The 26,046-nt window shown below is 37.2% G+C and overlaps 1 protein-coding gene and 1 long non-coding RNA gene across 2 annotated transcripts in view; one reads left to right on the top strand and one right to left on the bottom strand.

Moving 5' to 3' along the window:
• The first annotated feature begins 260 nt into the window (after positions 1 to 260).
• On the top strand, positions 261 to 5,011 carry LOC130254332 (uncharacterized). Its single transcript, XR_008840679.1, has 3 exons — positions 261 to 565; positions 1,098 to 1,149; positions 4,939 to 5,011. It is a non-coding gene; the product is annotated as an uncharacterized LOC130254332 (long non-coding RNA).
• A 109-nt stretch (positions 5,012 to 5,120) lies between these two features.
• Positions 5,121 to 26,046, bottom strand: part of TSHR (thyroid stimulating hormone receptor) — a 38,907-nt gene continuing 17,981 nt past the window's right edge. Inside the window, exons 4-10 of the mRNA XM_056493748.1 lie at positions 20,532 to 20,606; positions 20,126 to 20,200; positions 17,313 to 17,390; positions 16,267 to 16,335; positions 11,482 to 11,559; positions 7,372 to 7,560; positions 5,121 to 6,560 (exon numbers count right to left, since the gene is read on the bottom strand). Of these exons, the coding sequence (XP_056349723.1) occupies positions 5,156 to 6,560; positions 7,372 to 7,560; positions 11,482 to 11,559; positions 16,267 to 16,335; positions 17,313 to 17,390; positions 20,126 to 20,200; positions 20,532 to 20,606 (1,969 nt within the window). The 3' untranslated portion in view covers positions 5,121 to 5,155. The remainder of the gene's footprint in view (positions 6,561 to 7,371; positions 7,561 to 11,481; positions 11,560 to 16,266; positions 16,336 to 17,312; positions 17,391 to 20,125; positions 20,201 to 20,531; positions 20,607 to 26,046) is intronic.

Below are 26,046 nucleotides of genomic sequence, written 5' to 3'. Positions count from 1 at the left end.
TTACTGCTATGTTTCATTTGCTGTAGCTTTGCCTTCATAAAAGGCATGAATACTGTACTTTTTTTTCACTTTTTAAAGAAAAGCCACTGCCATTTCAGCTGAAGGTGTTTGACAGTCAGCATGGGCTTGGCAGTCCAGCCCATTACCAGTCTCAGTGTTTGAAACTGAGGCTGTTCCTGGCAGCGAAGTAGGTCTTATAAAATATCATAGTATATATGAGTAACATATATATGTTATACTCATATACCAAATAGTTTCAGTCACTCTCTGACTATTTAGTGAGCTCTTAGATGCAGGTTGTTAATGAAGTTGATGTTCACAACATATTTCTTTCCTTAAGAGAGAAGAAAAATAACCCAAAGGATACTCCTCATCACAGCTGCATATTGAATAGCTGAGAACCAAAATGAGTGGGTTCCTTCTCCTTGAGCTCATTATCAAAGCTTCACAAGCTTCAGTGGAACTGCACAGTCTGCATCAGTAAGGGTATGACTTGAGATGGCCACAAGTACAAGCCTTGGCATTGCATATAATCAGGATGGCACAGAGAAGTCCTGCCAAAAAGGTGGGGTAAGATCCAAGTTGATTCTGTTAATCCCACTGAAGTTAAACTCTTGGAAGGAGTAAGTTCAGGATGGCTTCAGTGAGTTCCAAGTCCAGTGCTACAGTTCATGAGACTTTTCCACATTTTGGAATAGTTACCCAATATATTCAGGGTGGAAAGAAAGGCAAGGCAGTTATAAAACTACACAGGATTGATATCCTGTCTGAGAACCTAGAAATGTGGAATACTGTGAAAATTCATACCAATGTGTATATGTGGGGGCAGGTATGGAATGGGAATAGGAAGTTGGAGCTGATGGATTCTGATTAAATACTCTGTGTATTGACCTCACAGAGCCTCCATTTGTTCACTTTCACATCATAACTTCCAGTCACACAAAAATAAGTCCAGTCAGATGGCAGTGACTAAACAGATGGAAAGTGTTCCAGCTTTATGGAGATGTGTTATTGACCAGTGTCAATTCTAGGTTGATGATGCTGTCAGAATCTCCCGGTGTGCGTCACTAAGACCTCTTAACCATCTTCTGTTCCAGAGCTTGATGAGGGCCCTTCAACATCTTGTGCCTCAGTCCATGAAGCCTACATGTAAGTGCAGTATAATGTCATATATTTTCAGAATCCCTACAAAGGAGGAGGAGAGTGCCTAAGGGAAAAGCATAATATCCAACTAATTTTGTGCCTCACTGTCCAATTTTAACAGCAACCCAGAAACCATTTGACTACTGAGTGATTTTAGAGTGCAGATGTCTGGCATCTGTTAGAAAAACAATACAGATTATGCTGCTATTACTCATCAGCCTGCCCAAACAGCCTGGGAGGGAGGGTTTGGTTCATATTAACACATAATAGGCATAGGGGTTCTATTCACATCAATCTTCTCTTTCTAAGGAGACTTTTTAGTACAGGTTTTCCTGTACTGTGAGCATTAATACTTTATCCACAAGAAAGGAAGCAAGAGGGCATTTCTGTTAATGAATCAAAATGCTATGGTAGTGATGTGAAATTTATCTTTGCTTGTGCCGTTTTCAGAATCCAAATACCAATAGCAGGGCAGGGTGTGCTTTGACTATAGCTGACCTGTTGCAGATGATGGCATCTAGAACCAATATCTACTCTGTGAAAAACCAACATCTCTGGTGGAGAGAGAGGAGACTAGGAGACAAAGGTCACCTAGAGCCATTAAATTGCTCAGAGGAAGTTCCAAGTGTTCATAACTAAGGCCCCATCTCAACTTTACAGCTTTTTTTTCTTTTGGATTATCTTGGATGTAATGAATGATGGTTGTGGAACCCCTGAGCTGAGAAGTACTACTGCTTTTGCTTTCTATCCCTACTGCATTGAGATGGTGATGGCCATTTAGGACATCCCTCTCACAGTTAGTGATGGAGCTAAAACCCCCACACCTGCATCAGACAGTGTGTGTAATGGGATAGATCAGCCAAGGAGAGCAATGTTGAATGCAAAATAAATAGTATTAACTTCTTTTATAGGAAAAATATTTTAAAATTTCCCGAAAAAATTTGTTGAACCTCTTCCCATTTCAAACAAAACATTTTATTCCCATACTTCACATTATTTCTGAAGTATTCTAGAGAACATACATGCTACATGCCAGAAATAATACAACTTGCTGAGACAAATTTAAAATAGCAAGTATTACATAAAGGTGCACGCAAACCCAAAAATGGCTCAAGGAATTGTTCAGATCAGGAACGGAATAAAATGTCTGTAGGATACAAACATTTGCAAGAAAAGATCCGACAAATTATTTAAATTCTATTTGCCTGGACCTTTCCAAGACCTTCTAAAATATTTTTTTTACCAAGTTAAACACAAGAAGGACTATCCAAGACAAACTGGAAATACCAAACTTCATCGATAAAGGCATTATCTCAGAATTCTTGTAACAGGAATAATGTATATGCAATGATGAGAGACAGAAAAGTTCAGTAATGTGTAAGTATATCTGTCATCCATTAGTAGCAGCAAGTAGCTGCATTAATTTACAAGCAACCTGCACCAGTCCAACATACCACATCTTAAAGTCCTACTTGTTTCTGTGAAAGAAATATTCTGGTTTAAGATGCATGTTACTTTTAAAAGCACTTTTAACAAATTTTTACTTATTCTTTCTTCTTTTTCTGTAAAAGAATATGATTTAAGCTTGGATTTTCTTTTCCACTGGTACACTAGTGTCTGTGAAGTCTGTGGGATAAGTGTCCATTAGAGCTTGATTGTCTTTGCTGCTGCTGAGATACTAAATAAAGGCACTCAGGAAACTTTTTCTCCCTTTAAAGATTACTCTAGTATCAGAAGGGTGGCAGAACCTGGCAGGGGAAGGTTTGCATCTGAAAAAGTCCCAAGTTTGTATGGGACTCTCAGACGTGGCCAGAGCATTACAAATGCAGCTGTTTCAAGAGTAAGGAATTTTGCTGATCTGCACACTTACGAAGCTGTCTTTGTTTCTGATGTTACATTGGGCACCTCAGATTACAGAAGAGGAGACCATAAATTATTATTTGCATGGGTTTCAGCAGTTTTGCTTTGAGGTTGCTGAGAATCAACCTAAAATGAAAATATGCCTCTCCCCCAAAATAAGCAGCTAAATTAGTCTATAATGCAATACTGTAGATTTTAAAAATGGCATTAATAATGATAGATTATTTATTTTCTGTAAGACCATCTCATGGAAATAATTAATCTTGGCCCTTGCTTCTGCTCACCAAAGCAGCCTTCATTTATACTCCGAAATACAGAATCAAATTGAGTTTTAAATATTTGGAAAATACAGAATCAAATAGAGTATGTACATGGCATTTGCAATCACTCAGTTTCCAGCTGTTGTAGCCAGCAGTTCAGAGGGCTCTACCATTATGTTTTTTTGGATACTACTAGCCTGCATTATATAAGTTCTGATCAATTTAATTATAGTTCCACAAAGACTATAATTCCATGAAAACCAGCATAGATATTACAAAATTAATTTAAAAATACCTACCTGAAGGCAAATATTCACACAGTATTTTCCATTCCCAAGCCAAGGCTTTCAAATACGTGAGTGAAATGGTAACCTTGGTAGCAGTTCTTCAGAGCCAGTCTGGGGAGCTGGCTGGGAACAGGTGGTGTGATCCTGCCAGCAAAGCTGGGCACTCAGGCCACTCAGATGTTCACAGTGCAGCTGGTGCAGAGCAGCTTCTGCCCCAAGCAGGAGGTGTAGAGAGCCAGGCCTCCATTCATTTGTTTGTGGTGTATGAATGAGCTGAGCACAGCCAGGCTTGACTTTGGTCTGGCCTATCTAGCAGCAGGAATGGCAGAAGGATGCTTTAGACTGGGGGTTATTGGTTATATCTGAGCATAGATTTCCTTAAGCGCACTGTGGAGAGCATATGTCCCAGCTACAGCCAAGCTGTGATCAGCCAGAAGATAACAGTGTGGTTCTTGTAGTTGTGCTGCAAAGATTACAAAATTCAGGTAATAGATCTCACTACAAGATAGAGAGCTGTTCTTAAAACATGTTGGAAGAGCCACAAGTCAGCCTTCAATGCAGTGAACTGTATGGCATGAAGTAACCTAAAGTCGTGATCCACTCCCTTGGTCTAAGTTGAGGTGGCTCAATATAGAAAGTGCTAAAAGGAAAGTTCTACCCTGTAAGAGAGAGGTAAGTAGGGACAGCAGAAGTGGTAAAAAAGCAAGAATTACAGGGTGTTCAGAGCAATTAACATGCTCAGATAAAACAGCACTGAAATACGGTAACAAGTGGATCAGTCATCCAAAAAAACCTCAACCATCATTAACTTGAATGGGTAGCCTGGTCTTCAAAACAAATTCAAATAAACCAGCTCCTAAATAGGTTTATCAAAAAGCAAAAGAGTGATGGTAAGAGACACAAATTCTAATGTTTCTTACCTGTTAGCTTATGAGCAGCTGCAAAATCAGTGATAATTCGCCTTTTACTACTATAAAGGTAGTATGAAGAAAAGCTTGTTTTCCCACCTTACTGAACTAAACCAAGAACAGCAAACAAAAGACCAGATTTGCTTTAGGTCATGGTAACAAAATGAGAAAAAATCTGTTCCATTTTAGGCGTGGTGGAAGTTTGAGAAATTTGCTATTAGAAAAAACCAACCTTTTGACATGTAAGGTATTTGATAGCTTCAATATTTAATTTTTTAAAAAAGTATTATTTTAATTATCAAACTTTATCCTTTTTTTTTTTGTTTTCAGTCATGTAAGTACCCTCCAGTCTTATTGTTGGTCTCCTGCTTCTTACTTTTATGATGAGGGTATATTTTATACTTGCTCAGTTTATATACATACATACATATATATATATATATTTTTTTTTTTTTTTTTTTTTTTTTCCTCCCTATTTAGGTAGAGCATTCACATCTACTTCTGGAATTATCATCAGGACCATATGTTTTGCCCTGCACTGATAAGATGTTCAAATAAGTGGTTTGTCTTAAGACCACTCTGGAGATACTTTCAGCTGTAGCAAAGCGTAATCTAAGGGAAAAGGATATGGAGAATATTGATTGACTGTATGCACAATCACTTCTTGACCAGGTTTTGGCTGTGACACTTTGGCATGTTATAGCTCAGTTTGCTGGCATTCTTCCACGAGAATTTGGTTCTGTGTTGTCACAGCAGGAAGGTAATCATTGACTGGGTCTTGAATGCTTGTAAGAATCTGGCCTATCCCTCGGCTGACTCTCTGCCCGTAAGACCCGCTGCTGTTTTTGGCTGAGACCGTCTGACCTCTGTAGACTTGAGCCTGATGCTCACATATGCCAAACTTGCTCAGCAGGATAAACACATCTCTGCGGAAAGCTTTGGTGAAAATAGCGTAAAGAAAGGGGTTGGCACAAGAATTGAGTGGGTAGAAAAGCACCAGCAAAATCTTGGAATTGGAGACTGTTATCAGTGGTTTGTTCATAATGGCAGATAAAGCGTGGAAAGAGATGGGAGCCATGCAGAGGAAGTCTGTGAAGATCAGCACAGCCATCCGCTTGGCAATTTTGGTGTCTTTGTCCCCTGACTTGTACTGGGGGTTTCGCACAGTTACGTAGATTTTTATGTAGCAGGCGCAAATGATGACAAAAGCAATAATGTTACATAATAAAACGAAGACAATGTAGGCTTCAGCCACTGGTGTTTCAGTGTCCATAGGCAAGCAAATGCTGACTTTGCTGTAGCTGCTGACACCAAGCAGTGGCAGCAGGGCGAGCAGGATGCAGGAGAGCCACCCTCCCAGCATGATGAGCACGGCGTGCCGGAGGCGAATCTTGCGGTCGGGCCGCATGGCGAAGGTGATGGCGTACCAGCGCTCCAGGGTGATCACCGTCAGGGTGTACACGGAAAGCTCACTGGCAAAGACCGTGAAGAACCCCGCTGTGCTGCAGCCAGGCCCGGTCTGCCACTCTATGGCGTGATTATAGTACTCTGACCTGGTGTAGAGGTCCACTGAAGCGATCAGAAGAAGGTACAATCCCATGCAAAAGTCAGCAAAGGCTAAGTTGCACATCAAAAAGCGAGGTACAGTCAGTTTGTAATGACTGGTGAGAAGAATGAAAAGGACAAAAATGTTGCCTAGGATGGCAAGAAGGTTCACAAACCACACCACAATCCTCAGAAACTGATATCCCATTATATCCTCACAGGGATTAAACTCATCAGGCTCTGGTGTGCAAATTACGTCCTCATTGTCTCCACAGACAGGATAGTCATAATGACTGTCAAAGGTCTGGGTGTCTTCTATTTGAGGGTTCTTGAGCTCTTTGCCAAAGCCAAGATTTCCTTCTCCACGCTCTTCCAAAAAAATGTAATAATGGGGATTTTCATGAAAACTTGTGAACTTGGTGTTTGTGTCATACACAGCATTGGTGTGGTCTGTGTATTCTTCTGCATAATCTTTGTAAAATGGGTCTCTGAGAGTCCTGACTGATCTCTTATAAAAGCTGTGGCTGCTCTGGTTACACATCAGGTACTCCAGGATCCTGAAAGAGTAGAGGGGGAAATCACTGCTGGCATTTATAGTCTGACTGGTGCACAGCATGTGAACAAAGGGAATGCTTCAAAAGTAAATCATCCTGAATGAAAATGTAGCTATAAAAATGGATATATTTTTGTTAAGAGACCATATAATGTATGATAGCATTTCTGGGCTTTTTTTGTAACTGTATTTTTAATCTTATTCCCAGTAGTAATTTTACTTGTTTGGCATCCATAATCCATCTTCTTTTTTGAGATCTACATTCTTAGTAGGTAAGAAGACATTTATCTACTGTTTATAACTTCTTGGATAATACATACAGTATTACTTTCTTTTTCACTGTTGCTCACTTTTCAATTTCTCCCAGAACTTCCATCAATCTAATTTCTGTTCAGTAGCTTCTTTACAGCTAACTAGCAGTGCAGCAATTTGGAATCTTGTACCTCATGGTGTGATGCAGCTGTACTTACAGTCAAAAAATTTTCAGTAGTCAACAGCTTTTCATTTAAAAAACACAAGACTTGAGGCTATAACCTCTCCAACACCTTTTTCCCAAGCCTTGCTACAGCACATTACCCTTTTCTTTTTTCTTTCCCTTTAATTCTGAGCTCAGCAAGAGGAGGATCTGCTGTAAAAGGGCCTACAAAAAATTCTTCTATCAATCAGTTTGCAATTGTAATCTGCTTCAAAGAACAATGTCTATACCTAGAAAAAATGGTCACAAAAGTGCCAAAATATATGTATTTTTATATTACTAATAAAATGTTGTCTTTATTGATAGATTTGAAAAATAAATGCCAGTTAGTGAAACTCACCCACTTTTTTTTTTCCAGCTCTTGAAAGCACAGCAGTGACTCGGGTATGATAGGTCAGCTCGCATTAGCTGAAGAAATACCTTTACAGCTGGTAATTTCTTTAAAGACCACGTATTTTTGGCCATTAGTTCTTTTAGGCTTTCCAATCCTTTGGCTGGAAGGTTGGCAACAGCTGTTCTGGAGACATCCCTAAGAAAGAAAAAGGTGACTAGATCAGATTTTTTTTTTTCAGATTTTTACAATTCTTCAGGAGTTTCACAGAATTCTACAATAAAAATCAACTCCTAAGGAGGTAGAGATTTCATATCACCCTGTTAAATTCTGATACCATTCAAATTCAAGTTTGGCTGACCAGACTTCAGCTTCTGAGTAGCCATGGTCTAGAGCCCACTCAGGTACTGGAAGTGGTTGTGTAGAGCTCTACACTGTGAGTCTGAGCAACAACCAAAGTACTCTCAACCAATCTCAACATTTGGGCTTGGTAGCAGCTTTGTTTTGTCCTCACATATTTTCTTATAAATTTCATGTGGCATTTCTAGGCTTATCTCAGCTGAAATTTAAATGTTATAATAAATGTTAAAGAGACATTGGAGAGGTTCAGATAAATATGGGAATAAAACATAGCTTATTAATTCAGAGGTAGTGTCTTCTGAACCAGCTGTATATTGCGAAAGTGTTAAACAGATATTCAGTTGCTCTGATTTTTTTTTTTCCTAGGTTATTATATTTTGGTCTAATTCTTTGTTGGTTTTATGAAGTCATTATTTCAGAACTAGATCTAAGTGATAATAGCTTTTGTCAATAATCCTTTTCATTGCTGGAAGCATGCAATTGTAGTATAAAATCCAGTAATAACAATAATTTAAAAGATGGGTAATTAAGAAAATGAGATTGGATGCATCATAGTACAACTGAGAATTTTTACTTAATCATACATAAATTTCTGATTACTGGAATAGATAAAGCATAAAGTGTATAATAGATGGACTGCAGATAGTATTTTAACTCTACTGAAAGATTTTTAAATCTAGAAGTTAACATTGTTTGAGTAGCAAAATATAGAGTGCTCCTTTTGCTCAAAGACTTGCTTGTGTCCTGTGGGAGGAACCATTCCTTGATTAGGAAATTATGCTTTAAAAGCAATTCTGCATTCTACAGATAATTAACTACCACATGTATTTTGTGTGATTGTAACATTTTGAGTTTGGACTGTGTGCTTTGTAAATCATAATGGCATAATAAGCCTGATTTTTTTTTTATTTTTTTTTTTTTCACTCTGTTGAACTTTTGCTCTAGGCAGCAGCTCATGTTGTGTGTAGTAAATCAGGTTCACTGAGTTGCTGAATCCTTGCCAAAGTTTCATTTTGAGGTGAAGAGCAATGTACTGTCATCATCCTCTTAAAATAGTAATCTGTGTATGCATCCACATCTGAGTATACAACAGTGACAAAGGAACCAGTATTGCTGACATCTGTTTTCCTCTATTCAGTGATCACAGTCCTGCTTCCTCTGCTGTCGTAAGTTACAAATTTGAAAAAAAAAATTACCTAGCTTTTCAATACTTACTTAAGTATGTTTAATTTGGTGGTCTGAGAACATGGCCAAACTCACACAGCATACATATAATCAGGCACAATTCTTTGTAGTTAAATCTTTCTCACTGGTTTTATTTAAAACCAAAATAGAACATTACCCCTTAGGATGGATCCATGGTCTGTATTCCAGCCTTTAAGTTCTGTTGCTGCTGAAATCCTGATCAGAAAAAAAAAGCACTATCTGTGGGGCAAATGTTCCAACTACCATAAAGTCTTATCTCACTTGAAGAGTGTATATAGGGAACTCAAGACAATAAGTTTTTCCAGTTTGGTAGGGAGGCAAAACAGAATTTCTCTTTAGAGCTCCATAAATGTTCCTTTTTTGAAATATTTAATTTTTTTTTGTCCATACTGCTGCTGCTATAAGAAACTGCATTCATTGTCCCAGAAAAAACCCAACAATATTCTCACAATCGTTTTCCATGGAGTTAATTTTCATGAAGAAACAGTTTGGAAGTAAAACTTTATTTTGAGGAAGATCAAATGGTCAGCTAACAACACCAAGGTGCCTGAACCAAAAATGACTTAACAAACTATTCCTTATAACAAGCTAAGTTGTTTACACTGCCCAAGGGAATATGGAAGGGCTGTATTGGTCAGACTTTTCAGACTGTTACATGAGTTAACAAATCTGGGCAGTACTTACAAACAGCCAAGGCATTTTTTGTTTTTCACACCATCTGACCAGTGAGGAGGTTAAGGGTGCAGAAGAATTTGGGAGAGAACAGCTGGGACAGCTAACCCCAGCTGACCAAGAGATATTCTAGACCTTATAAAATCATACTCAACAGTAAAGACTGAGTGGATGTTTGCCAGGACTGCCACTGCCAGGGGACTGGCTGTGAATCGATGGGCTGGTGGTGAGAAACTGTTTTTGTTACATCACTTGTTGTTCTTGGGTTTGGTTTTTCTTCTCCCTCTAACTTTTTTTTTTCCAACATCCCTTTTTTAATTATTAAGCTGACATTATCTCAACCCATGATTTTTCTCATTTTTACCCTTCCAATTCTTTCCCTCATTCAATTGGATGCAGGGGCAAATATGCAGCTCTGTGGAGCTGAGGTGCAGGCCAGTGTTAAACTGTGACAGTATCCTTGGAGCTTTATCTTAGGACTTGAATATCAAAGTATCATGATGTGATATTCTCTGGCTTTTTAAATCCACTGTTGATTCACTTTGCATACATGCCATTTTTGGCCTTCTGCCTTTGAGAAGCAATACCTCTCTCTGTAATGACACTGTAGTAAGTACCACATCTCTCTTCAGTTATAAGTACTGCTAGGACTCTCATTAGTAATGAAGAAATATTCCAAGAGGAGGTGGGTAGCTGGCTGTTCAGACTGCAAGTATAAAACATGTCCTAAGATCAAGGATCAGTGGTAGCTGGGATTGCACAATAGTTATGGAAGACTAGAAAAAATTCCAGTAATTTGAGATCTCTAACTTGAAAACAGGGTAAAAAAGGAACTTCTTTACATTTGGATATGCACATCCTAGGAAGGCATCTCTAGCCCCTAAACTAAGAGGTTCTGTGTAGCTGACACATCTCCAAGATAGCCTTTGCTCAGGAAGCTTACCTGGCTCTTAGAGCATACAATGAATCACCCACAGCCTTTTGCAGCATATTGCAGCATAAACCTTACTTGTTTACCTGTCACCATAACAACACTGACACTTTAAATACACACAGTAATCAAGAGTCAAAAATCTGTGCTTCTGCATGGTCTCACCTGCCTCTCAGCCAGGCAGTTTCTGAATTTGAAAAGATTCTAAAAGAAAAATAATGACTTCTGCACCTTTTTTTATTGCAGGTAGCTGCTAGGATTCCTTCCAAGTAAAATACAGTTATTCTGCTAGGAATAAGCTGTTATCCTGAAGAGCAGAAAGTAAAACATGTTCTTACATGGACTGAGCATTGCTGGCATCATCTGATTTTGCATTGAAGAAATTCCCCTTTCAGTATTTCAGTTCTTGTGATCAGTCGTAGGCACTACATTACATACTACACAATTTGAGTCAGGGAAGGTGATTCTTCTGGAAGTTCTTCTTTAAAGTTTTATTTTCATTCTGTATTATGATTCCTAATCTTAGTGAAAAGTTCTTTGGAGGGTTATAACATCAGACTGCAAGCCAAATAACATGAGAAAAAAAAAAAAGAGCATCAGAAGTAACTATTTTTCTGTCTAAAAACATTTTTTTCTCTCAATTTCCTCTGCATATGTGGTACAAGAGTCCTCCTTTTGTGTTACAATTCTACAGCCATAAGACAGGTTGTAGTATAGAATCTTCCATAAGAATAATTGGTAGGAACAGTACATGCAATGTAGGATGCAAGCGTTTCATAAATCAGTTCCCTAAAACACAGGTTTTGTTGCTGGTATTATTCTTGTAAATATGCCATTCCTGTCCCAGCTGCTCTGATGCTAATTGTTGTAAAGAAATTGTAAACTAAAACAGTATTATTTTTTTCCTTATTTTATTTTTAGTTTTCTCTACTTCATTTGTACCTACTTACAGTAGAGTTGGTCCACTGTGCACTCCCAGAAATGCATCATCATTGATAACTTTGAGGTGTTTGTTCTTGTGTAGATAGCTGCAGAAACAAACAAAATACAGTGGTTTGGAAGTAGTTATCCATAGGTTACTGAAGATCTCGAGTTTACTTGCCTGTTTAGATGTACAAAACCAAAATGTATAAAGGCCGTCCATTGCCAACCACATTTTGAAGCATAATCAGTTACTTCATTTTCTGTGTACCCAAGAAACAAAATACAGGTTTTCCATTTTGAAAAGCAATTAAATTCCTCAACAAGTACTTTATTTTGCTAATTTATTTATTATCTTTGTTCCAAATTTTTTTCTGTCACTGTCATAAATATAAGGTTCAGTAAAATTTTCAAATGCTTAAAAATCTCAATAGTCAAGTGGAGGTTTCTACATACAGGCCAAAATTTAAGATTCAAGTTTTTGTTAGAAGAAGAGCAAGGAAAGTGGGATGTTTGGTACCTCATTATAAATATTTACAAGCTAACTTGTGATGTAGTATAAAAGGTGCAATAGTAAGGTGGTCACAACAGATGTCAGAGGGTGTCTGTGAAGTTCATAGAGAAGGGAACCCACAGGGATCATCAAAATCCAACTCGTGGTCCTGCAAAAAACAGCCCCCAGAGTTACACCATGTGTCTGAGAGTGTTCTCTAAACATTTCTGGAACTCTGTCAGGCTTGGTGCTGTGACCACTGCCCTGGGGAGCCTGTTCCAGTGCCCAACCACCCTCTGGGTGAAGAACCTTTTTCTAATATCCAACCTAAACCTCCCCTGATATACGTTCAGGCCATTCCCTCAGATCCTGTCACTGGGTGCCACAGAGAAGAAATCTTTTCTCTCCTCTCTTTTCTCTCTCTTTTCTCTCTTTTTCTCTCTCCTCTCCATCATAACTGCACTGAGGTCTCCCCCAGACTGAACAGACCAGCTGCTCTCATACATCCCCTCAAGGCCCTTCAGCATCCAGACCTCCTTTGGACACTCTCTAATAGTTTAATATCTTTCTTATATTGTGACCAAAACTACTCACAGTGAGGCCATACCAGTGCAGAGCAGCACAATCCCTTGCCCAACTGGCAGGCTGTGGTGTGGAAAAAATTAAGTAAATATTCTAATCCTGTCCTGGTTGAAGTCATTGGCAAATTTTTCATAACATTTACTGGATATAAGCTTATATTGATCACCATAGTGAGAAATGAGAAGTAAATGCACTTCATCTGGGTTACACAACAGAAACTCTTAGGGAGCCAAATAATGTTTTTGGCGTGTTATTCATTGGACATTACTCATGCCTTAAGCCTTGTTCCTTACAGAGGAAAATAGTTTGCATCACCTTCTCAGCTGTTGTTGTTTGAAATAAGCTTTCATTCTTTATAAGTATATGGCATTCTAGCATCACCTGGTGTTTGTGTTTTCTGAGAACTGATTTTCATATTCTGTAAATGGCACACTATTGTTGTGAACATTTTCTTTAGTGTGCAAATCTCCTTTTGTCTGCAAAATGAATACAAAAATTAAAAACAGAGCAACAGTTAAGAATTAATCCAAGATTTCAATATCTAGGTTGCAGTGTTGAAGCACACAAAAACCTGCTTAACCTAATAAAACCTGTCTGTTTTAGTAACTAGACACTATTATACAACCAGTTAATTGCTTGTCCAATTTTGAAATATTTTCTCCTGATATTTGAGTACTGTAGTGACTAATAAACCTGGAATATAATAGCTGATATGCCTGATAAAAATCTACAAAGATACAAATAGAAACAGCTAGAGACTTTGGGAAGTACAGAACCATGTGTTACTAAGGAGGGGCTACAATGATAGCTGCCAGTTTTCACATCAATGAGTCAGGCCCATCAGAATGTACAATTTCCTGATGCTAATTGGTTTCAGTTGTTTAAGCCCTCTTATTTTGATAGGTGCTGCTTTTAAATGGAAAGAATAAGGCTTTGGTAAATGCGAATTTGACGAAGAAAGCTTATTCAGTTCCTTCTGAAAGCACCATTAATTCTGTTGTTACTGATAGCTAAATGATGCAGAACGTCATTTAAAGTCCTGCAGAAGAGAAAACCACAATAGTGGTATTAATACATCTAAAAAAAATCTTGGAAGTTTTAGAAATCACATAGTTGATGTGTAGTATTTAGCCTCATTGGGGGCACTAGAATAATTGTAATTTTGGAGAATTGGCAGTCAGATATCCACGAATAACCCAGTGCAAACCACAGGAAATCTGTAGTAGTAAGTGCAGAATCTGAAGTAGGAGATGCTGATGTTTGTGTAGTGCTGTAAGTAAATGAAGGCCCTTTTTCACATTTTTCAATACAGACAGAGCAGTAAACCACCTATACTCATTAGTCTCAGACTCAGGGTCCAGGGGTGAGAGGGAAGAATATTTCATTAAGCCTCAACCACACCAGAAAACAGCATGACTGCAGCATTCTGACCAGGACCTTCTGAGGGCACAAAACACTAGCAGGACGTCTCAAGTGCTGAGTAAAACATGTGCATCCAGCTGGATTATAAAATGAAGGCTAAAGAAAGGGAGAACGGGCAAAAAAAGATGCATTGGTAAGTGAGCAGTACTAAGGATTCATCAGATGATTTTTCCACACAATTGTTTATCTTAACTCTGAGCTGTGCCAAGCATTATAAGTAAACTCCGAAAGTGTATATTAAAGTTTACTTTTGTGATGAGATTTTGAGATTGCACACTTTCCACTTCAGGAATTTAGATCTGTAAAAGCTCATCACAAATATATTTTGTCATTCACTGAAAATATCTTTTGAAAACTCTTCTTTCCTCGCCAATTACCTTACAGAAATAAACACTGGTGCAGCAGCACTACAGGAGTGATGCAGTTTATGGACTTTAATGATGGGTTAAGATGAGGGATTCAAGTGTCAGACGAATACTTTTCAGTAAAAGTGTCATTCAGCCTGTTCCTGGTTCCTTACTTCCCTGCTCTTATAAGACTTACACAGCAATACTGTGTTTTGCTGTTAAACACCAATTCTTGTTGGAAGACAAGATCAACTAGGTAGTGTTATTATTCAGTATGATAATGGAAAGCCTGTATTTATGGTTTTTCACCTATACCTGCATTCATTTTTTTGTCCCCCTTTAATTACCTAGGCATTTTAATGCTGCAAGAGTGGTAGAAAGGCATAATGCATAGCAGGAGATAGGCTCCAAGATTCCCAAAATGTCTTCTGATTTATGGATGGAACATGAAGTCTTTGAATAATTTTGCAAAATAATTTATTACTGTTTTTGATTGTTTTTCTTTGTTACTTATTTTTGTCCCTGAGATATTTCAAAACACATGCAAATTTCCCTCACCCTTTTTCTATTAGTTTATTTTTGCTCCTATTTTTGTTAAATTCAAATGCTCTTGGACCAGACCCAGAGAAAACCAGGTATTTCCTTCACTATACAGTGGTAGATAAACAGTTCAAATTAGAAATGTCAGAATAGAGAAAATGAAACATTTGCCTCTTACATAAACTTAATGTCGCTGCTAGAAACAACAAATCTCCAAGCTTGCACTTAGCAAAATTATACTTTATCCTGTCATATGGTAACCAAACTACTTCAGAAAATTAATTTAGAAATTTCTGTGTAGTTTATCAAAGAGATAAAGGCTTTACCACTCATGTTCAGCTCCCTAGTTTGCCTTGTACACCTGGAGTAGTGCTCTGCTCCAAGTAAATGTCATATGATTTAATTAGGAGAAAAGTGTTTGTTGTAATAAACCATTTTTACTGCTGGTAGATAAACCCATGAACATAAGTCTAGTTTGAGTTATTCTGTTGGTTGGTTGTTGTTGGTTTTGGTTTTTTTTTTCTTTTTAAATTTGATTGACTAGTGCATCACAGCCAATCTCTGGTAGGATTCACTTAGGATCACAAATCCTAGAACATATCAGGTTGGAAGGGACCCATAAACACCATGGCATCCAAATCCCTAGTCCTTGCAGGACAATGAAGAACAAAATTGTGACTGTGATCATCATCCAGATGCAACTTGAAGTCTGACAGTCTTGATGCTGTGACCACTCCCCTGGGGCTCTTTACTCATGAGAGTGACAGACTCTTCAGTCAAGCTTCTGTAGGACAAGAGTAAGCTCTGCCAAAGTGAATGGAGTCTCTAGAACTGAGATTTTGTCTCTCTTAATGATTTGATTTTGGGTATGGTGTAAAAAGGATGTTCACTCAATAATTATTATTTTTTTCAAAAAATACAATAAGAAGTTGCAGGGAAATATGAAATGGTTGGTTCATGCTTTTGAGAGGTGCATCTCATTTCCAGTGTAAGTGGCTGGTTCCTCTGAATTGCTCCCAGCACCTTACACCACTCTTTTTTTTGCAGATAAGAGATACCTGTAAAAGAGCTGCTACCATCAGTGCTACACTTATTAAAACAAACAGCCTTGTGAAAAAAAAGCATAATTATCTTCCAAATTGTCCTAGAAAAGTTACTGATCAAATGAAGTTTTACTGTAGCCTCAAACCAGAACAAAACTCACAATGGGATTACTTGGCATGATTTCATTTCTGAGCTATAAATATACATACTAAATGAAAGCACACTGCAAAAGGCATTAAGCAATGATGTTGTTATTGCTGGCTGAAATTAACATCCTCTCTTTGCTCCTTAAAAGTAATTAAAATAAAATTTGTATTTTAGAGCCTCAAATAAGCAGAAAAGTTTGGGTTTTTTCTTCTGGAAAAAGAGAATTACCTGCTACTTACATAGCATCCAGATTTGTCCCATTAAAAGCATGGCCTTGAATACTGGTAAAACCATTATTGTAGAGTTTACTGCAAGCAAAAAAGAAATTACATCAGTGTATTTTGGGCTGCTTCAATACGTGAATACCTAACATTTTATGCAGAATTTTTCTTTATAACAGCACATTTAATTTTAATCTCTTGAAGAAGCAGTAGTTACTGTGCAAGGTCAAACAAATGCCCAGAAGCATTCCTGAGTGCACCTGGAGCAAGGATACCGTGTGGCAGGTGTGTCATCTTCCTCTTTTTACAGCAATGATAGACTAAACCACTTTGCTATCATTTTCCTACACTTAAACTAAAAGCAAGGAAACAAAATCATGCTAGGATGATCAAGGAAGGCTAAAGGAACTAACAACTAGCAAAAAAGGTCTGATTTTACTATCAGGTGTGCCTTAATTTTTTAGAATTTATTCTTTTACTCCTGAAGGGCAAAAGGATTTTTTTTTCAGAATTTCTTTAGAATTCATCTGTTCACATTCTAATGCTCTTCCTCCCAGTTTAGGTCATAATCCATCACAGTAATTTCACTCCCATCAGTTCTTTCTTTGTGGCTCACATTGACTGACTTGCATAACTGAACTTTATTTAACAATTGTCTTTCAAATATGACTCTTCTGATCTTTGCCATCCATTAGTTTCCATAGTGTGTACCACTCAGGTTGAAAAAAAGTTAGATACAGCTATAACCCTGCTGTAGCTTTACAGAGGGAGAACTTTGCAGACTTTCTCCTTTGATTTTTTTTTTTCAAATATGACCATTCACTGGCACTAGGGTCATAGAAAAACAAAACCACTATGGTCAAGCCAGTTTAATGAGGAGAGCAGGACTTACTCAAATAGCTGTCAATATACAGAATTTATGCAAACTAGAATATAAATATTGTCTGTCTGTGGTGTTTCTCTGTTGCAAACTACTAGAGAGTAGGACAGGTATAATTTTATTTTTAAACATTAAGCGTTACCAGAGAGGTAATTGCCTTGTGGCTTAAACTGGAAGAACTTACAGGGTTAGAGATTCATTACAAAGCCCATGGAAAGCATTTGCAGGCACTGAAGTCATATAAGGATTATCTGCAATTTCACTGAAAAAGGAGACAAAATATCACAATAAACATCTGCCCAAGAGAGCATCTGGAAAACAGCTTTGTTATTAATTGTTCTCTGCCTTGATAACAAATTGAAGTTTAAAACATAATTATTTAAGTAAATTAATTTTAATGTCTTTTAATATTGATATATTAGAAAATGAATAAAATTGTCATATTTATTATATTACAAATTTACATTTATTTATTCAAATAAATAATTTAAAAATAATAACCTTTTTTTTTTTTTTTTTTTTTTTTTTAATCTAAGGCCAGAAGATACATGTAGGATGAAGGTCTGTCGATATTCCAGCATCCAGGAAGACAGTTCATGAGGTAAATGGGTTTTGTGGTTCTGGTGAGGTGTGCCAGCCTGTGTGATGATAGTGGCTAGAGGCACAGACAAGTCCCTGGTTTCATGAGCCAGAGAATAAGCAGAGTGAGTAAGCATTACCTGCAGTGTCAATTGAACAATCCACATGGCTTTAGAGCTGAAATCCTGCTCTCTAAATTCAGATAAAATATCAGATAATACACTATTCAGGACCGAGGCATTTTACTTTACAGAAGTGCATCTAGCACGTCTCTTTCACTAGTAAGTGAAATAACTTACCAATTCTTATCAACTCTTGTCCAAAGGAATGTTTCACTACCCATTTCTTAAATACTTTTTTTTTACTCCTACTCTGCAGTCTTAATAAGTACTATGTATCTTCAGACCAAAATTCTGTTGTAACAAAAGGGAGAAAGGAAAGCTAAAGAGATTTACTGTTACTAAACTGGAGAAAGGAGAGATGAGAAAGCTGGTAGAAACAAAGCAAAGTCTTTGCTTGCCCCTTTTCTGATTTTTCCTGAATGATATTATAGTTTAGAAATGAAAATATTTTGCAAAGTTTTCTTTTTCTTTAGCTTGCATGTTAGGTATGGTCTAGTAAGGCCCATGCATAAAGTCCATGGGCTGAGAAGTCCTAACAATTATCCCTGTGCCAGAAATAACTTCATTCCTTTTCTGTGCTACATTTGTGCATTTATTTGTGCTAACACTGAACAGTACCACAACTATTATCATTCCAAGTAATTTTCATTTTTAGGTAGTTTCCACCACAAGTTATTTGGGTTTGACAATTTGCAGATTGGTTCATTTTTTTCTAAATAAATGTTTACTTGTAAGTTGCTTGACCTCAAAGGCAAATAGTAATATAATGAATGAGTTTCCCTCAGCTATACCTTATTCATTATTTAGAAATCTATTATTTTTCAAGGACAATTTTTTTCTTGATGGAAGAAACAAAAAGTCTTTCATTGAATAGCCATATTTAGAAATATATATCATAGAACTATCATCCTTGAAAGTACAGGTTCATTCTTTAAAAACTCTGTGCAGCATATAAGACCTATATTTATCTTTTGTTAGTAATCACTATTAGAAAAAAATCAAGGCAGATGTAAATAGTGTTTGGCTTTCTGCCAGTTAGAAAGGCAGTGAGTTAGCTGGAAGTAAGAACACAGATGGTTCTACAAACTGCTTTGTTTCATCTAGCCTGTTCAATTCTTGGTTCTCTCTGCTATGCAGAAGTAGATCTAGTGGAGTTTTCAATGTGAGCTGAAGCCCTTCTGATCTTCGAGAAACTCCCTAATAGTTCTTAAAATGTAATTATATCTCACTCAGAGCTCTGACTGACTCATGTGTCAATCTTGGAAATGGCCAAGGTGAATGTGTGTTAGAACAAAGCTTATCTCTCAGAAGATCCTTGGAAGGGAAGATCTCATTGCTTCCTACAGGTCTACACTTTTCAGCAAAACAAGCAGCATTTCTCTATTGCTCTGGGGTTCATCTTGCAGACCATGAATGCAGTGGGAACTGACCCTTCTTGACCAAAACCATCACTTAGCAGCACTGAAACAATGCCTGCAGTAGATCATCAATCACATCTTTGCAAATCACATTCTAACATAACACTTCTCATTTTTAATTGCCTTTTGCCTAGCCCATGCAGCATTCAAGCCTCTTCCAGCTGAAAACTGCTACAATATAAGATTTTTAACTCCTCTCTGGGTCCAAGTGACCAAGATACTTTAACCTTGTGTCAGCCTGCAAGTCTTCATCTGAGCTACTCTTCCTGCTCAGCTTGATTACAACCCAAAATTCTGACTTCAGGTGGATGTTGTCTGCACTTTTTAAAGACCAATAAACTCCTGCATATTTCAGAGTTCAATGTAGAATTCTTTGTTTCTGAAATTTCTTTAAGAATAATAGTGGGAAACTTCCTTGTCCCCATTTGCATTCCCATTCTCTTTCTTCAAGAAATTGTTCTGCAGTTTGCTTCACCATGCCAGCACAAATTTGTTAGAAGAATTTTGATAGGATGACTTGATGTTAGCAGGATGTACACCAGCTCAGGTCCCATGTGTCACACTATTCTGACTTCATATTAATTCAGGTATTGCACAGGCATTGAAAAACCAAAAACAAAATAAAAGCAAAGGGTCTGTAGAAGTTGTGTATCATGAATGTGCTGTGTATCCATGTCTCTAATTTGGGTCAAGCATATAGTGCTAGGTTACCTGGCCTTTTCCAGATTTGGTGCTAATAATCATTGAAATATTGCTTGAGGAAAACTGCTTTGTCAAACTTAAATGATACTTTTCTCAAAACCAGAAACCTTCATTATGCTTTTTCATGTGGTCTATGGATGGCAATATTTTGACCAGCTGTGAGGACAGATACTTACAGCAAAAAATTCACATCAAACGAATAGATTTTGTTGAGGTCTGGAAATACTTTGAGTCCAGTATTAAAAATACCACTGAAAGAGAGGAGAAACAGAAAGAATTGCTGCATCACTGAACAACAAGGAATATTAATGTATTCTAGATATTTAATGGATAAGACAAATGAGAAAACTACTGATGAATTTGTGAACATGTTTTCCTTTCTCACAAAAGTAGTAAGAGTTCCAGCCCCTACCTTTGCTGGCTTTGTCATTAGAATAAAGCAACAGGGAAAAGCACAACATCAGTTCCAAAATCAAATGCAAACTTACCACACTATAACATAAAGAGTCATTTGTGAGATTTAAGTACCAGCTATTTCAGGAAATTTTTACAAACTACCACACACAGGTGCTAAATACTTACAGGTATTTCAAAAGTGGGAGGTTCTTAAAGGCATCTGGATCTATGTAATCCAAGTTTCTAAGATTACGAATTTCACTGTAAAAAGGGAGGAACATTAATAATTAATATTTAATAATTTATCATAAGAGAAATCAGCAATGATAAAACTAAATCCTGGAACAAGCTTTTTGTACTGGCCAGCACTAGCTCAAGGCCAGAGCAATTTTACAGTGATGCATTATCATCTGAATAGGTGCCATCCTGGGGACTGGCCTTTTGAAGCAAGGGGTAAGAAGGACCTAAGATTTGATTATGGATCCTTTGTCTGCGGGGTCCTAAAATCAAAACAAATACCCTGTGGTAGTGGCTATTACTTTGAACATGCTGAGGCTTTCATGTCTGCAAAGTTGAGTAAAAAGAAGAAAAGTAAAGCCTTCAGTATTTGTATATAATAATCCTATCAAATTACAACCATCTATACACCTTATAATTTCATGTGCAATTTTTCTGCTTACTTTCTTTGTGTGTCTGACAGTATTTTGTTTTATTTTTTCCTGTGTCTTTTATGGAACTCATCAAGAGATGGCTCAGTCACCTAAATTAACTTTGTTCTGAGACTTGAAATGGACACACCATTCACTACATGGCCATGCCCAGCAGTAGAGAGGATAGCATATCTCTTTGCTAAGTAACAAGGCAAGACATGACATAGACTTAATTCCTTATCTCTTCTGTTCACTGTTATGTCTTTAAATACTTCTACCCAAGAGACAGCTTGGTCTCCACAGGCTGAAAAATCATCCTGACACCAATCACAGCTACGGCCATGATGGTGCTTTCTGTAGGTGTTTTGGTGGGGCTGCTGCCTCTCTAGCCACCAACATCATTGCCTGGAGTCATGACTCTTCCTCATTTTTATGAAATGTTTGTCTCTTCCCTTAGTACAATTTCCCCTCAACATCTCTCATTCCTCTATTTTCTAGTAGATTTTTTTCTTTTCTATCTATAACAACAGTCAGCAGTCTGGCTGCACCAAGCAGGCTCTGCCAAAATTCTCAGTATTGAGGTAGATTCAATAAACCTACCAATTTTTGTGTTTTATGAAAAAATCCCTCCCCCATCATAGGCACGGTCTTAATTTCTTGGACTCTTTACTGTTTCCAGAGGGATATGGATAGTTTTGCATATTTGTTTCTATTTCTTTACCTTAAATAAGTTCTGGACACTGGTCTCATAACATTTCTGAAACAACTCTCAGCCTTTCTTAAAATAGAAACCACATAGAAAGAATGGTGCCAGGCTTCCTCCTGATACTAGCAGGGAAACAATGAGTCTGAAAAAAACATTTCTAGCTACTTATGCAGAGAAATTTGATAAAGGTGACAGATTTAGATGGCATCTAGTAGTGCAGGTTATATGGGTGATGTTCCAGCCTTAAGTCAGTCAAAGAAGTGCTGCTACTGGACAGAGACAGAATCACAGAATTCACAGAATGCACTGGGTTGGAAGAGACCTTCAAGATCATCCAGTCCAACCCATGCTTTAACACCTCAACATGGCACTGAGTGCCACATCCACTCTTTTTTTAAACACATCCAGGGAGGCTGGCTCCACCACCTCCCCAGGCAGAGCATTCCAGTACTTGATCACTCTATACATAAAAAAACTTTTTCCTAATATCCAACCTATATTTCCCTTAGCACAGCTTCAGACTGTGTCCTCTGGTTCTGTCACAGCTGCTGCTTGGAGAAAGAGACCCAATGGGCAGAAACCAGTAGCATTTAATTTACCATGGCCCAATTGTGCCAAGTAACCTATATAATCAGGTGTTTGATATAAGAATCAGAAAATTGGGATTTAAGACTACCTCTGCCTTTGGAATTGTTTTAATTGTTTTAATGATAAAATCAACCCAAACAAATTGTGTAAGAAATAGAAGTGGGAAAAGAGACAGAAGTTAGTAGATAAATCACAATGTAGACACTGGTACAAAGAATTCAACCTCTCCATGTACTTTTGTACTGACAAAACAGTTCTGCTTCACCTTTCAAGTCATCAAGTTTTCCCTCTGTTTACTAAAACACTGAAGGGAAATGAGGATTTACTTTTTACTTGCATGTTAAATTGATGTCATTAATTGCTATAGTACTGCTACTGTAGTGCTGCATTCAACTATTCTTCACATCTGTCAGCTACTTTGAACTGTAGCTGTGTTTCTGCATTTAAAAGAAATCTTCTTGGTGTCAGTTTCTTGCTTCTCTCCAATGATTTTATTAGTTATGCAGCTATCACATTCCCAACAGTGGAATTTGCTTCATGAACATTAACTGACATATTTTTTCCATCACTGACTGCTTTCAAAATGTTGGACTTGTGAGCTTCATGGCCTGAGACTCCTCTGTGGACCAAGCATGTTCCAGGAAAGAGAGACTTCAGTTCAGCCTTTAGCCTGGAAATGGATAATGCATTGGAATATCAGAGTCATCAGGCTTGGGATTGTTGCTATTCATAGTATTCTCTGTAAATTATTTGGATGAGGGTACTGGAAATAAGAATTCAAAATCAGCAGATGGTACTAAAATTAAAATAAAAAATAATGCACTGAGATACAATTTTGATTTATTAAATAATTGGGCCATGAGAGAACATTTGCTGATTAAAAAAAGGCAAATGAAAAACTAATTAATCTGGGAATAAAATATTTTAAACAACCAGATGAGACAGCACATTAATGAGAGAAAATCTTAAATAATGTGAGTGAGGGAATCAAAATGATTCAACTAAACATTGGGAAAAGGTTTCTATTCCTGCTGTTCAATTTTCTTGAACTGGTAATGTCTGGATTAAAAAAGAAGTATGCTTTAATATATACAGTATTTATATTTGCATTTCATCCTACACTTTGTATACAGAGGCGTCTTAAAGCCCAAAAGGAAGAAAAGAGCCATTGTGGAGCAGCCAGCCAGGCTTAGAAGTGTCTAGTCAAAATAGATGAGAGAGGTATAAAAGTAAAAGGGGATTTGACAAAAGTGAGTGTTACACTTAAAAAAATGAGGACAGAAATCCAATTTTCCCTACTTCTAGTCCAGTCAAATGTGTCTCCTGCATTTGAGTGGCCTGGATATGTGGCCTCTCATTTTATCTAGGTGAAAAAGAGGAAGATCCTGTGTGCTGTGGATAAGTGTAGGAAACACCAAGACAACCATGACACAGAGCTGAGCTGCAAAGAGGAGATTTATTCCATCATGCTGCTGGCTGGAGGATTCAAAAAGAGCAAGTGGAGACACACAGACTGCTAGGCTCAAATTAGCAGGGGCAAAACACAGTGAGGCTTGAGTCCTGCCTTACATATCAAAGGGGGCCTGGAACTCGTGCAAATCTCCACCAGGCTGTGTTTTACAATCTCCTATCTCCTTTTCCTGCTTACAAAGGGGACCCAAGCCTATAAGAAGAATGCTTTTAAGTATTTCACAGTTTTCTGTTATCTTGTGAAAAAATTTCACTTCTTTAGTAAACAAAAATCCCAGAACAAATACAAATACATGAATTCTCTGACACTGTTTTCTAACATGTCCTGGTGCAAGATTGGTCTCTGAATGAAAACAATTCTAATCTAATTTATTTTCCTCTCTTCTTTCCACTCCTCTTTCCCAAACCTTCCTCCTCACAGATCTTCAAATTCATTTCCATTCATGAACTGTCCTGCTGTCCTTGTTTTAAATACTCAAACATCATTAGTCCTAGAGTATTGGAGGGAATTCCTCCCTGAAATCACAGATTTAATGGATATCTATTTCTCCATTGATATTGGAGCCTGAAGTTAGGCCCATAAGGAGGACAGATATTTGAATAGTTCTGATCTCATTAAATTAACAGGACAAACTGAATTTCACAATTTCTTTTACAGTAATCAGTCATGACTGATATACTCAAAGGCACATAAATGTTATAGGATCCTAATTTTCAAACAGTAATGAAAAGACTGCTGTGGTGTAAAGATTAATCCCAAAAAGTCCATAAAGATAGAAGAGCAAGTTGATTATCAGTAAATTCATTAAGCAGGATTTACATTTTTCTCATTTATCTTCTATGAACTGGTCAGTTGAAAATATTGAAACTTGTGAACTTAAAAAGTTAAAGTTCTTTGAAAAGCAGCTGTAGAAAAACTATTAGTGTTTAAGCTGCCTAAAATGCAGATAAAGCCAAAGAGTATACTTAAAATGCCTAGTAAGCTAGTTCCCAGATATCTAAGTACCTATGAAAGCTGATTTTAAATTACTTTTGAAATGCAACTTTGACACACTCTACAAATACAACAATCATGGCATACAGCAGTGTAACAATTCTGAGTCCTTCTGGGCACTAAGTGCTTTTAAGTTATAAGAAAACCTAAGGCAGTTGGCATTTTTTGTTGACCATTAGTGCAAAAAGGCAAAAGGTGCCCTGAACAAACATTTCACTTTGCAGACCTAACTAAGATTACTTAGAGATGCTCATTAAAAAAAGGATGCTGCTACTTACCCACAAGATAAAAGAATTATTTGTGGAGTATTGACAAAAGTATTTAAAGTCACTTAACAAATTCTACTCTACCATTTAAAAACTGGTTTATTTGTGCTTTAAAGACAGTTGATGTTTGAAATTTTTGTTCTGGCACTCAGACTAGGAATTAAAAATGTACTAGGTTCACAATCAAATCACCACCTGACTGTCCAAGAACAGCAATTCACTTTTCCTTTTTAATAAAAATACACAAAAAACTTTATCACATCAAGAATGGATGTGCACAGAAAGTCACTTGATGTTATGAAAATATGTGTCAAGACTTACAAACAGCTTATCAACTTATGTTTAGTTGCAAAGTTATAGCTACTTTCAAATCCAAATGAATCCAAAAATGAAACTAATAGTAAGAACTATTCAAATATTAGGCTAATTAATTAATTGAGACAAATGTTTGCCAGCTAACTTTTCAGAAAGGTTAATATGCTATTTAAAATTCTATCTGAATTTGGTAACATTAAAAGACGCACAAATATTTACATATTGAAGGGGAATATAAATTTCATTTACCATACATGGTTTCATACCTGCCTTGAAATATTCATACATTCTTGAGTCTGTTTAAGCCCAAAGTTCAGAAATTGAAAATCTGGCTTTAGAGTAGCTATATAACCAGATATGCCATATAGTACATAGTATCTATATAACCATGTTATGGGATACCTACAAAGGATATTCAGGTCAACTGTGAAATGTTTTAAATAAACTTTTTTCATTCTCTTGTAATAACTTGGGCCCTTCTCTCTACCTTCTGAGATTTCCTTTGTCTGTAACTACTTTGGCTTCTCTCACTTGTACATCTACTTCCATGTTTTATTCTGCCTGCAGCCAAACCATCCATGTTATTTCATCTGCATGCACCTGTTTAAGCCTTTGCACCACTGGCACCAGAAAACTGTCTTGGGCTCCCATCAGTCTACTCCCTATCTCCAGTCTGCAGATTTTAACAAGATTTTTTTGCGCAGCACTTATG

Source organism: Oenanthe melanoleuca, chromosome 5 (assembly GCF_029582105.1).
Source record: "Oenanthe melanoleuca isolate GR-GAL-2019-014 chromosome 5, OMel1.0, whole genome shotgun sequence".
Classification (NCBI taxonomy): Eukaryota; Metazoa; Chordata; class Aves; order Passeriformes; family Muscicapidae; genus Oenanthe; species Oenanthe melanoleuca.
The sequence above is the reverse complement of the archived record's forward strand: the minus strand, read 5'-3'. Positions and strand labels throughout refer to the sequence as shown.